This window comes from Malus sylvestris, chromosome 16 (genome assembly GCF_916048215.2).
Source record: "Malus sylvestris chromosome 16, drMalSylv7.2, whole genome shotgun sequence".
NCBI classification, from domain to species: Eukaryota; Viridiplantae; Streptophyta; class Magnoliopsida; order Rosales; family Rosaceae; genus Malus; species Malus sylvestris.
The window spans coordinates 10,283,526-10,295,557 of record NC_062275.1 but is presented as its reverse complement, the minus strand read 5'-3'; the positions used below and the strand labels follow the sequence as shown (position 1 = coordinate 10,295,557).

The 12,032-nt window shown below is 41.0% G+C and overlaps 1 protein-coding gene across 2 annotated transcripts; it reads left to right on the top strand.

The window, feature by feature from the left end:
* Window positions 1-271: 271 nt before the first annotated feature.
* On the top strand, window positions 272-8,132 carry LOC126608846 (pleiotropic drug resistance protein 3-like). Of its 2 annotated transcripts, XM_050276855.1 has the most exons (25): window positions 272-548; window positions 664-1,023; window positions 1,110-1,233; window positions 1,478-1,563; window positions 1,881-1,965; window positions 2,094-2,253; window positions 2,346-2,422; window positions 2,507-2,560; window positions 2,665-2,755; window positions 2,858-3,159; window positions 3,256-3,537; window positions 3,627-3,940; window positions 4,018-4,178; window positions 4,255-4,358; window positions 4,444-4,597; window positions 4,683-4,826; window positions 4,920-4,993; window positions 5,092-5,424; window positions 5,541-5,831; window positions 5,927-6,010; window positions 6,105-6,238; window positions 6,348-6,575; window positions 6,673-6,844; window positions 6,928-7,182; window positions 7,539-8,132. In XM_050276855.1, the coding sequence occupies exons 2-25, from the start codon at window positions 728-730 to the stop codon at window positions 7,803-7,805; spliced, it is 4,272 nt and encodes a 1,423-aa protein (XP_050132812.1). In that variant the 5' UTR covers window positions 272-548; window positions 664-727; the 3' UTR covers window positions 7,806-8,132. The 2 variants fall into 2 exon arrangements, with proteins under 2 accessions (XP_050132812.1, XP_050132811.1); XM_050276854.1 differs by having other exon boundaries at window positions 272-1,023.
* Window positions 8,133-12,032: the final 3,900 nt, after the last annotated feature.

Sequence of the window (12,032 nt, the reverse complement as noted above, 5' to 3'; positions counted from 1 at the left end):
TCTCTTGCGATGTTCACACTTCGTTTTCATTCCTTAATAATAACAATTTTGAGGAAAATTATTAAAGTTTTAAGGCCCTAGCATAAAATAAAAAGTTGAGGCCCTCATGTGGAATAGCATTATTATGTACTGATTTCTGCAATGAATCAAGTGTGACAACAAGGATACAAACTTGAAACTTGACCAGTAGGTCCCTCAGCAATAAACAAGTACATAATTACCTCAACTACTTAAGCAAGAAAAACCTTTGCTGGATCGGAGGGGCAGTTTTTAAGCTGACTGGAAGATTCATGGTCTATTATTTCTCATAAACAACTAGTCAGACAACAGGAACAACAGTAGGGCACATGATCCATCTGGGAAGACTCAAGAGATTCAGAAAACGAAATGAAAGCTATTGGGGTGCACTTTTAATGTTTTGGAAAAGGTTTGATCTTTCCTAGAGATTGTTCACACAAGCTAAAAGTTATTTCTTGGAACTATTTCCCTACCTGTTCACATTTGGAAATATCTGTGCGGTACTTAAAGAGTGATTTTCATTCGCAGAGGTGTGTTAAGCTAATTGGATAATTTAGTCTACTCGCTATCTTACACCAAAGTTCGGTTCTTTTTGCTATAAATTAGAATTGTTTAGAATATCGTCTTGTCCATACTTCCTCTCAGTTAAGACTATATATATAAGTCAAGAGGGACGCTTGGATCACAGACAAGCATATCAATTTTTTAGATGGAGCTAACACCAGTTGAAAGAAAGGAGCATTTAGTTATAGAGGAGGAGGATGAGGAAGTTCAGTTGCAGTGGGCTGCAATTGAGAGGCTGCCTACATATAAACGGTGCAGAACCGCGCTTTTTGACTTCGATGGTGGCGTAGGCGGCGGGGGGAAAGAGCATGCAGGGAAGAGGGTGGTTGATGTTACAAAGTTGAAAGCAGATGAGAGGCACCTGTTCATCAAGAAACTCATAAAGCACATAGAGCATGACAATCTCCGACTTCTGCAGAAACTTAGAGAAAGGATAGACAGGTACGTGTGCATTACAAATTTGACTTAAGGCTACTTAGAGAATCAAGGTTTATATCTCGTTTAACTAAGTAGAAGTTTTCTTCTAGAGTGAATGTGAAGTTGCCGACGGTGGAGGTGAGGTACAAGAACTTGTTTGTGGAAGCAGAGTGTGATGTAGTCCAAGGAAAGCCACACCCAACACTATGGAACTCTCTTCTGAGCTTCTTATCAGTAAGTATGATTTAGACCTCTTTGACGGATTCAGAAATTTTTCTTTCTTGCGGTCGAGATGAAGAAGCTCTCGGACATTGTTTTCCAACCCTCTGAGGCATTTTAAGAAAACATTTTTCCCCTCATTTTAACCAATTGGGCACATCAATGACGAATGAATTTGTTGAGCGGGCGCAACGTCCCCCTCTCGTCCCTCCCTAGAAGTATATGACATTATCTGATAAGTTTGATGAATTTTGAACAGGTTTTTACAAAGGCAATTTGGTGCAAATCTTCCGGAGCGAAGATGAGCATTCTATCAGATGTCAATGGCATCATCAAACCATCGAGGTACCCGCTTCTATGCATGCTGAGTACCTAGAATTTATATTTCCAATTTTTACTTTTTGGAGAATTATGTACATACATAGAGCTGAGGACAAATGGCTGAAGCAAGAGTAAGCTAGCTTGAATTAGGAGTTGCGTATTTGTATATTGCAGACCGAGACAGGAAAGTGAACCGGAAGTTGGTTTTGATTTAATAGTAGTCAATCGAGTTCTGTACATTAAGATGTATTGAAATCCAAGTTACAATTAATCAGCATTTCAAGCCTTACTAGTTTCGGTAACACGAAATTTTTTACTCATAAAAATGGTTTTAAATGCAGGCTTACTCTCCTTCTTGGTACCCCTGGCTGCGGGAAAACCACCTTGTTATTGGCCCTTGCTGGAAAACTCGATAAATCTCTCAAGGTGAGTATTGCAAACCATGGAGTTAACACAACCTCATTAATATTCAGATGTTAATCTCAAAATAAATATATAATGGAGTGTAAACCGTGTTACAATCGTCATAAAACCTCATGTTTTTGTTTCTTCAGGTTGCAGGGGAGGTTTCTTATAATGGTTACAAGCTAGATGAGTTTGTTCCTCAAAAAACGTCAGCTTACATAAGCGAATACGACCTTCACATACCTGAGATGACTGTGAGGGAAACAATCGACTTTTCAGCCCGCTGTCAGGGCGTTGGCAGTAGAGCTGGTGAATTCCTTATCTCCTGTACTTTGCATTTACTATCGGAAATAGTTGTGTACATCTATTGAAATATGAAGTTCAAAATCGATTATGCACAGATACAATGATGGAAGTGATCAGAAGGGAAAAAGAAGCTGGAATAGTACCTGATTCCGACATTGACACCTACATGAAGGTAGACGTTAAATCTTATGACATCCCCTCTAATGTATTTTAAACCATGTTACATAATATTTAAAGATTAACACAATACTTTCAGGCAATTTCAGTTGAAAGACAAAAGCGAAATCTGCAAACCGATTATGTTTTGAAGGTAAATTTTCTCCAACCAGTATTGGCATTAAGTACTTAATTAAAAACTAGATGTCTCTACTCACTTTGAAGTGAAAATTGAATTATAATGTTTTCGCCTCTTAGATCCTCGGACTGGATACCTGTAGTGACACAATGGTTGGTGATGCGTTACAAAGAGGGATTTCAGGTGGCCAGAAGAAAAGGCTGACAACAGGTAGTAAATCTTGCAGTCAAGCGAAGCTGGAATTTCATTACTTCCCACGTTGGAATATTTCAAATTTCCAAACGTAACATTCCCTTTCTGTTCAATATTCAGGAGAAATGATTGTAGGTCCTACAAAAACTCTGTTTATGGATGAAATATCAACTGGATTAGACAGCTCGACGACCTTTCAGATAGTTACCTATCTTCAGCAGTTGGTGCACATCACAGATGCAACTGCATTGGTTTCACTCCTTCAACCAGCCCCTGAGACCTTTGATCTATTTGATGATGTAATATTAATGGCAGAGGGGAAGATAGTTTACCACGGTCCTCGTAGCCAGGCACTTCAGTTTTTCGAAGATTGTGGTTTCAAATGCCCAGCAAGAAAGGGTGCTGCAGATTTCCTTCAAGAGGTGCCAAAACATGTTTTACTTGTCAATTCTCTTTTCGTCCAATACTTCATACCGAAGAAAAAAGGGAAAAAATTATGTATTTCCAACCCTTTACAGGTAATCTCAAAGAAGGATCAAGCACAATACTGGAAGCATACCAACATTCCCTACGATTATGTTTCAGTGGATCAATTTTCTCAACTTTTCAGAGCAAGTTACCTGGGGAAGAAGTTAAATGATGAGCTTTCGGAACCATACGATAAATCACAGTGCCATGACAAGGCCCTATCATTTACCACTTACTCAGTGAGAAAATGGGAATTGTTCAAAGCTTGTATGGGCCGAGAGCTGCTTCTTATGAAACGAAATTCCTTTGTCTACGTATTCAAAACAGCGCAGGTTAAGTGTCTACTGTTCCACTATTCGTAGTTGTACTTCTGTAGCTTGACTCGAATCACTAACATATTTTCAATCTCCTTTTTACACAGCTTATCATCATTGCATTTATTACAATGACGGTATTTATACGAACTCAAATGGCTGTGGATCTGACAAGTGCAAATTTTTTGATGGGCTCATTGTTTTATACCCTCGTTCGACTTATGACCAATGGAGTTGCAGAGCTGTCCTTGACTGTTACTAGACTTCCAGTTGTTTACAAGCAAAGGGGATTCTATCTGTACCCGGCATGGGCGTATTGTATTCCAGCTTCTCTCCTGAAGGTTCCATTTTCACTACTTGATTCAGCACTATGGACAGCCATAACTTACTACGTTATTGGGTTTAGCCCGGAAATAACAAGGTAAAAGCAGTTCATACTGACAACAGAACAAGAAATTCCAGACTAATAAATAACAATCCCTCACATATGGTTTTTAGGTTCTTCTGCCAGTTTCTTATGCTATTTGCTCTGCATCAATCATCAACATCAATGTGTCGTTTGGTCGCTGTAATCTTCCGAACTATGGTTCTTGCATCAACTTGTGGTATTTTCATCTTAGTGCTAATGTTTTTATGTGGAGGCTTCATTTTGCCACAACGTAAGTCCATTTACTAGTTTTTTCCCCCTTTCATTACATGCAATAACGACTAGACTAATAAGGTGTGAAATTGCAGCCTCTTTACCTTCTTGGTTGAGGTGGGGATTCTGGTGTTCTCCTATGACTTATGCAGAAATAGGTACAACTCTAAACGAATTCCTTGCTCCTCGATGGCAAAAGGTAAAATTCGAGATGATATGAATTCTTTCAGTCCCAAACCAAGTTACATAACGTTACCAACAGCTTTACTTCATTCTTACTTTAGGTTACAAATGGAAACACAACCTTAGGAAATGAAGTTCTAACCAGACATGGATTGAACTTTGATGGCTATTTCTATTGGATATCAGTTGGAGCACTGTTTGCGTTCACAGTACTTTTCGATCTTGGATTTGTTTTAGCCTTGACTTACCAAAATCGTAAGTTCATTTTAATTGACAGATCATATTGTTTGGTATTACAATACACTCTGTCACTTTAATTCTAAGCTTTTCCTATATGCAGCTCCAAAGATGTCTCGCGCAATTAGTTCGGGAAAAAGGTTATCCAAATTACAAGGAAAAGATGCTTGCAACATCAGTGAACAGTCGAAAAATGAATCGACTCCAGCTTATTCTTCCCAAACTGTGGGAGGAAAGTTCAACTGCGGTGAGAAGTTCATGCTCAATTTCATATATTCAAAACATTGACCAAAGAATTTTTTATAACTGAATTATTGAAGCGTGTTGGTTGGTTATACAGGGAGGATGGTCCTGCCATTTGAGCCACTGACAATATCATTCAAGGATGTGCAGTATTATGTTGCAACCACACCGGTATATCATACTAAATTTTTTGTTATGGTTATCATTTTTGGTACCTGAGAGAGAGTTATTATTATTTGATGTAAATTAATCTCATTTTTTCCCTAAAGGAAATGAGAAAGCATGGCTTCAAGCAGAAAAAGCTTCAGCTGCTTAAAGACATTACAGGAGCATTCAGACCGGGAATTCTCACTGCACTGATGGGTGTGAGTGGGGCTGGAAAAACAACTCTCATGGATGTTCTTTCGGGAAGGAAAACTGGAGGTACCATTGAGGGAGATATAAGAATAGGAGGGCATCCGAAGGTCCAGAAGACATTTGCAAGAATATCGGGTTACTGCGAGCAGACTGACATACATTCTCCACTTATCACAGTAGAAGAATCGGTTAGGTACTCCGCTTGGTTGCGGTTGCCACCCGAAACTAATCAAGACTTAAAAGCTGTAAGAAGAGTCTCTCAATTTATCAACTATATCACAATTTCCGACAATTTAAAGGAAACGGAATTGAGTTAGAACTAGAGTTCACAATATCTTATACGAGATTTTTATCCATGCAGAGATTTGTGGAAGAAGTAATCGAAACAATTGAACTGGAGGATATAAGAGATTCTTTAGTTGGCATTCCTGGACAAAGTGGCCTATCAACCGAGCAGCGTAAAAGGCTGACAATTGCAGTGGAGCTTGTTTCCAATCCATCAATAATATTCATGGATGAACCTACATCAGGTTTAGATGCTAGAGCAGCTGCAATTGTCATGCGTGCAGTGAAGAACGTCGTTGCCACAGGAAGAACAATTGTGTGCACAATTCACCAACCAAGCATTGATATCTTCGAGTCTTTCAATGAGGTAGTCAAAGAAGCGCTTTCTTTCCCAAAAAAAAAATTAAAAAATGAAATCAAATGATAAAAGCCAATCACTAAAGAAGACATTGATTTTTGCAGTTAATTTTGATGAAAACGGGTGGACAAATCATCTATTCGGGAGCTCTAGGTCATAACTCGAGTGAACTCATCGAATATTTTGAGGTATGCACATAATTCTAGCTCCATATTCTTCTACCATTCTTAAAATTTCTTAAGCATATATATTAATTAACTCTTATATTCCACCATCCAACAGCGTATTCCTAATGTACCGAAGATCAAAGACAATTACAACCCGGCAACATGGATGTTAGAAGTTACTTCTGCTTCGGTAGAGGCAGAACTTGGTTTGGATTTTGCCAGCATCTATCAAAATTCTACTCAGTATAGGTAAACTTGATCTGCCAAACATGTTAAACATGAGCTTCATTTTTATTTTGGTGTTAAGTAATAAGTCAATCTTAACACATAAATTGGGGTTTTTTTTTTTCATTTGTAGAGACTCAATTGAGTTGGTAAAACAGTTGAGTGAAGCAAAGCCAGGTTCAAAAGACTTGCACTTTCCCACACATTTTCCCCAAAATAGTTGGGTGCAGTTCAAGGCCTGTCTTTGGAAACAACACTTGTCCTATTGGAGAAGTACCGAATACAATCTAGCGCGTTTCATGTTCATGATCGCTGTATCAGTCATGTTTGGGGTAATCTTCTGGCAGAAAGGGAAGGAAATGTAAGTCCTGTTTTCGAGAAACCTGCCCTATCATCATAAATAAATCAAAACCAAACCCTACTAACCTCTAAATCCTCTGTTTTTCATTTTCCTGCAGAAATAATGAGCAGGATTTGTTGAACATACTTGGGTCCATGTACATTGCCGTAATATTCCTAGGCGTAACCAATTGCTCAGGAGTTCTGCCTTATATCGCAACTGAGCGCACTGTTTTGTACCGTGAAAGGTTTGCTGGGATGTACTCATCAAAGGCTTATTCATTTGCACAGGTTCAAACATTTCAAGTACTTATCGTTGCAATGGAGAAATTAAAAATCTTCACACTTATAAGCTAAATTGTTAAATGTTGCAGGTTGTCGTTGAAATACCTTACACAATGTTGCAAGCAATTTTGTATGTGGCCATTACATATCCTACCATAGGGTTCTTTTGGTCACCTACTAAGGTTTTCTGGTACTTATATGCAACATTCTGCACATTTCTATACTTTGTATATCTTGGGATGCTGATAGCTTCTTTGAGCACAAACCTCGACGTAGCTTCCATTCTGGCAACCGCAGTCTACACCTTACTGAATCTTTTTGCCGGCTTCCTCATGCCTGGACCGGTAACTGAATCCAACCCTTTCTAAATTTTGATGGTTTTGTGTTAACTGCATTAGCATTTGAGCACTTGGAAAGGCTGTAACCATGCAAATACATGTAAAACGAGCCTAGCTGACGCAGTATTGCTATTTCATGTGTTAATGAAGGACAATTGGCCTAAATAATCAAATTTCAAATCTCAACTGCTAAAATGATCCCTTTTTCAATATGTCGTTGATATTTGATTTTGATCGATTTCGTAAGTGGAATTTGATATCTAATCACTTAGTAAACATACAGATTACAATACGAGTAGATTAGGAAAGTGTTACATTGTGACGGGAAAATGACCTAGCTGACCACTATGTTATATGTGCAGAAAATTCCAAAGTGGTGGATTTGGTGCTATTGGATATGTCCTACATCATGGTCCCTAAATGGCCTACTGACTTCACAATATGGAGACATGAGCAAAGAAATAGTAATCTTTGAGGAGCATAAAACCGTTGGTTTCTTCCTACAAGATTACTTTGGTTTCCACCATGATCGTTTAGGCCTTGTGGCTCTTGTTCTCATTGCTTTCCCAATTGTTTTTGCTTCTCTATTTGCCTATTGCATTGGGAAATTCAATTTCCAAAGAAGATAGGGAAAAAAAAAATATTATGTATATGTCCTATCTTTAATGTTGACCTTTGGAAATGTATCAGTGAACAAAAAACTTAATAGAAATTTGTAATGGTAAATGATAAACCAGTCTCCCACAAGAACAAGGATGTTCTATCCTTCTCCGCTCAGGATGTACATTCCTACTCCTATACAGATACTTGAGCAGCATCCTAGTTCTAGTTGGTTTTGTAGTTTGTTTCCGATACTGCTTGTAATTCCTGTATTCTACTACACGTCTACTTTGTACTGCTATATATATCAATAACAATTGCCTCACTCGATTCATTGAGTTGAGTTTCAGAAATAATATCTTTCATGGTATCACGAGCCAGCGTCTTATGACAACGGTTCATCGTTTAATTTTTTTTTTATTTTTTCTTCTTCTCCGTTCTCTTCCCAGAATGGCGTCCTCTTCTTCTACCTTTGCTGCTGCTCCCTCTGTTACGAATTTTCTTACCATAAAGCTCGATCACAACAACTATCCCCTGTGGCGTGCTCAGTTTCTTCCCTTGCTGCCCAACCGCAATCTTCTCTCCTTTGTTACTGGTGAACATAAATGCCCTTCTGCTTTTCTTCCTGATGACAACGGTACCATTACCGACACCGTCAATCCGTCGTATCTTGACTGGATCCAGACTGATCAGATGATCCTCTCCTGGATTACTAGTTCTCTTACTCCCAAGGTCCTTGCTACTATTGTCAACAAAATTGATTTGGCCTCTGCTTGGTCGTCTCTTCAGGAACGCTATGCCTCTACCTATCAGAACCGTATTATTCAAATGCAGACAGAATTGATGAATACCTCCCGTGGCGATCTCTCTATTGCCGACTATCTCGACAAGGTAAATGTTCTTGCAGACAACCTTGCCCTCTCTGGAGCCCCAGTTTCTGAGTCCGACTTGGTTGCCATTATTATGAGTAAGGTTGGTCCTCAGTTTGAGACCACCGTTGCTTCTGCACAAGCCCGTGATACTCTCATCACTTACACTGCCTTGGAATCTCTTCTCCTTAGCGCAGAACACCGTCACACTGCTTTCTCTCTTCCCTCTGACGTCGGCACTTCTGCGTTTGCTGTTGTGCGAGGTGGCCGTGGTGGCGGCTACGCTCGTGGTTATGGTTCATCTCGCAACTACAATGGTGATTTTTCCCAGTCTTCTTCGCCAGCACCCTCCTCCCGTGGACAGCCTGCTTCTTCCAATGGCATCCTCGGCTCTGCTCCTGCTTCCGGTAGCTTTTCTCCTGCACCTGCGTTCTCCCCGTCTGGCCGTATTCAGTGCTAGATTTGTCAGCGTTATGGTCACTCCGCTATTGATTGCTACAATCGTCTCAACATGTCCTATGAAGGCAGGGTTCCTTCGTCTCGTCTTCAGGCTTATGCGGCTGCACCTCAGTCCCGTGTTGTACCTCCTGCTCCTCCTGCCTCGCCTGCTCAACCATGGCTCTTCGACTCTGGCGCCAATTCCCACATAACCAATGATGTGGGTCAGCTTTCTAATCCTCGTGAGTATCATGAAACTGATCACATTCGTGGTGTTCATGGTGGTTCAGGTTTGCACATCTCCAAAATTGGTGATTCGTTTCTTCACACTAAACTAGCTTCTTTTCGATTACCCAATACTCTTTACTGCCCTCATGCTTCCACTAATATCATCTCTTTAAATCGTTTTGCTGCTGATAATGACTATTTCTTCACTATCCATCCTCGTTTTTATCGTGTGCAGGATTCGCGGACGGGGAAGATCCTTTTCCAAGGCCTGAGTAACAATGGTCTCTATCCTTCTCAATCCTCTCATCAACCTCCTGGTGTTTGGATGTCTCCCTCTCTATCCATTTCTGGTTATAAGTATTATGTGATTTTTGTGGACGATTATTCTCGTTATACTTGGTTGTATCCACTCCGATTAAAGTCTGATGTTTTCTCTACTTTCGTCACTTTTAAAAATCTCGTTGAAAATATGTTCAGTGTTAAGATTAAAGCCTTCCAAACGGATGGTGGAGGTGAATTTGTTAATCATAATTTTCGAACATTCTTAAATCACCATGGCATTTTACATCGTCTTACCTGCCCTCATCATCCTGAACAAAATGGTGTGGCGGAACGTAAACATCGCCATATCGTTGAAACTGGCCTTACTCTCTTAGCTCAATCCGGTCTGTCTACTCCCTATTGGACCGAATCCTTTCATACTTCCAATTATATTATTAACCGTTTGCCCACTCGCCTTTTAAACCATATCTCCCCGTTTGAAAAACTGTTTCAAAAGCCTCCTCAATATAATTTTTTAAAAGTTTTTGGGTGTGCCTGTTTTCCTTATTTACGTCCATATAATACTCACAAACTGCAATTTCGTTCCAAACGCTGTGTTTTCTTGGGTTATTCTTTAAACCATCTTAGTTATTGCTGCTTAGATCCCGCTACCGGTCGTGTCTTTCTGTCTCGCCATGTCGTGTTTGATGAGCATACCTTTCCATATCGAGAGTCCATTGTTACATCGCCTTCATCACTTTCCTCGTCTGCGGATCCAGTCCTCACCATCGGACCCTCACAATCTCCTATTGCCCCCACGCCCTCCATCCCGCAGCGTTCCTCTTCCCATCCCTCAACCCTACCACCATCCCCTACCCCACGTCCTCTTCAAGTTTATACTCGTAGGCCCTCTCGCCTTACCCGTTTCCCGCCGCACACCTCTGCTTCTCCTTTATCCCCCACCGCCCCTACTATTCTCCCTCCTAGTCCTTCCCTCGACACTACACTCCCTCTCTCTCCTACATCTTCGTCAGCCCCTGGAGCAACCCTACCCCCTGTTGCCCCCGCTGCATATGTTTCATCTACTCCCGAGGTAAGTGATCCGTCTCACTCCATGGTCACTCGCAGCAAAGTTAGTGTTCGCAAACCTAATCCCAAATATGTTTTTGTTACTACTTTTTCTGATGCTTTGGTTGAGCCTACCTGTTTTAGTCAGGCAAATAAACACTCTGAATGGCGCAAAGCGATGGCTGACGAGTTTACTGCATTCAACACAGTGGTACTTAGACCTTGGTCCCATTCCACCCCACTATGAACGTTCTCCCCAACAAATGGGTTTATAAAATCAAGCGGCGCTCTGATGGTTCCATCGAACGTTACAAAGCACGGTTAGTAGCCAATGGGTTTCATCAACAAGAAGGTTTAGACTATGGTGAGACGTTCAGCCCCGTCGTCAATCATGCCACCATTCGGCTGATTCTCTCCATTGCTATTCACTACAATTGGCCACTTCGACAACTCGATGTCCAAAATGCTTTCCTTCATGGTTCTCTCAACGAAGATGTCTATATGCGCCAACTGCCAGGTTTTGTTGACTCTCACCGTCCCACTCATGTGTGCAAGTTACAACGGTCTCTATATGGCCTTAAACAAGCTCCTCGTGCATGGTTCCAATGCTTTTCCCAACACTTTGGAACATTTGGGGTTTGTTTCTTCTCATGCCGACTCTTCATTGTTTACGTTCTTTGATGGCTCCGTGGTCCTTTACTTGTTAATATACGTCGATGACATCCTTATTACTGGTAATAGCACGGATCATATTGCTCGTCTAATTCAACAGCTGGGCGTCCTTTTTTCCATGAAGGATCTTGGCCCCCTTCATTACTTCTTAGGCATGGAAGTTCATCGTACTGCTGCCGGCCTTCATCTTACTCAAGCTAAATATATCACTGATCTTCTTACACGTACTAATATGCTGGACTGCAAGCCTATTTCGGCCCCAGCTATCAGTGGCCGACGCCTAAGTTTATCCGATGGAGAACCATTGTCTGACATTACCGAATTCCGAAGTGTTGTCGGGTCCTTGCAATATCTTCTTTTCACTCGTCCTGATATCGCCTTTGCCGTCAATCAGGTTTGCCAGTTCATGCACAAGCCAACCACAGTCCATTGGGTTGCTGTTAAACGCATCCTTCGTTACCTTAAAGCGACTCCGAATCATGGCATTGTTTACAAACCAAGTTCTCTTCAGCTCACTGCCTATGCTGATGCAGACTATGCCGGGGATCCTGACGACCGTCGTTCTACTAGTGGCTACTGTATTTTCCTTGGTGACAACCTTATCTCCTGGAGCTCCAAGAAACAACGAGGTGTCTCTCGCTCCAACACCGAAGCTGAATACCTCCAGCTTGCGTACACTGCTGCGGCGCTCTCTTGGTATCGCACCTTATTTCGAGAGCT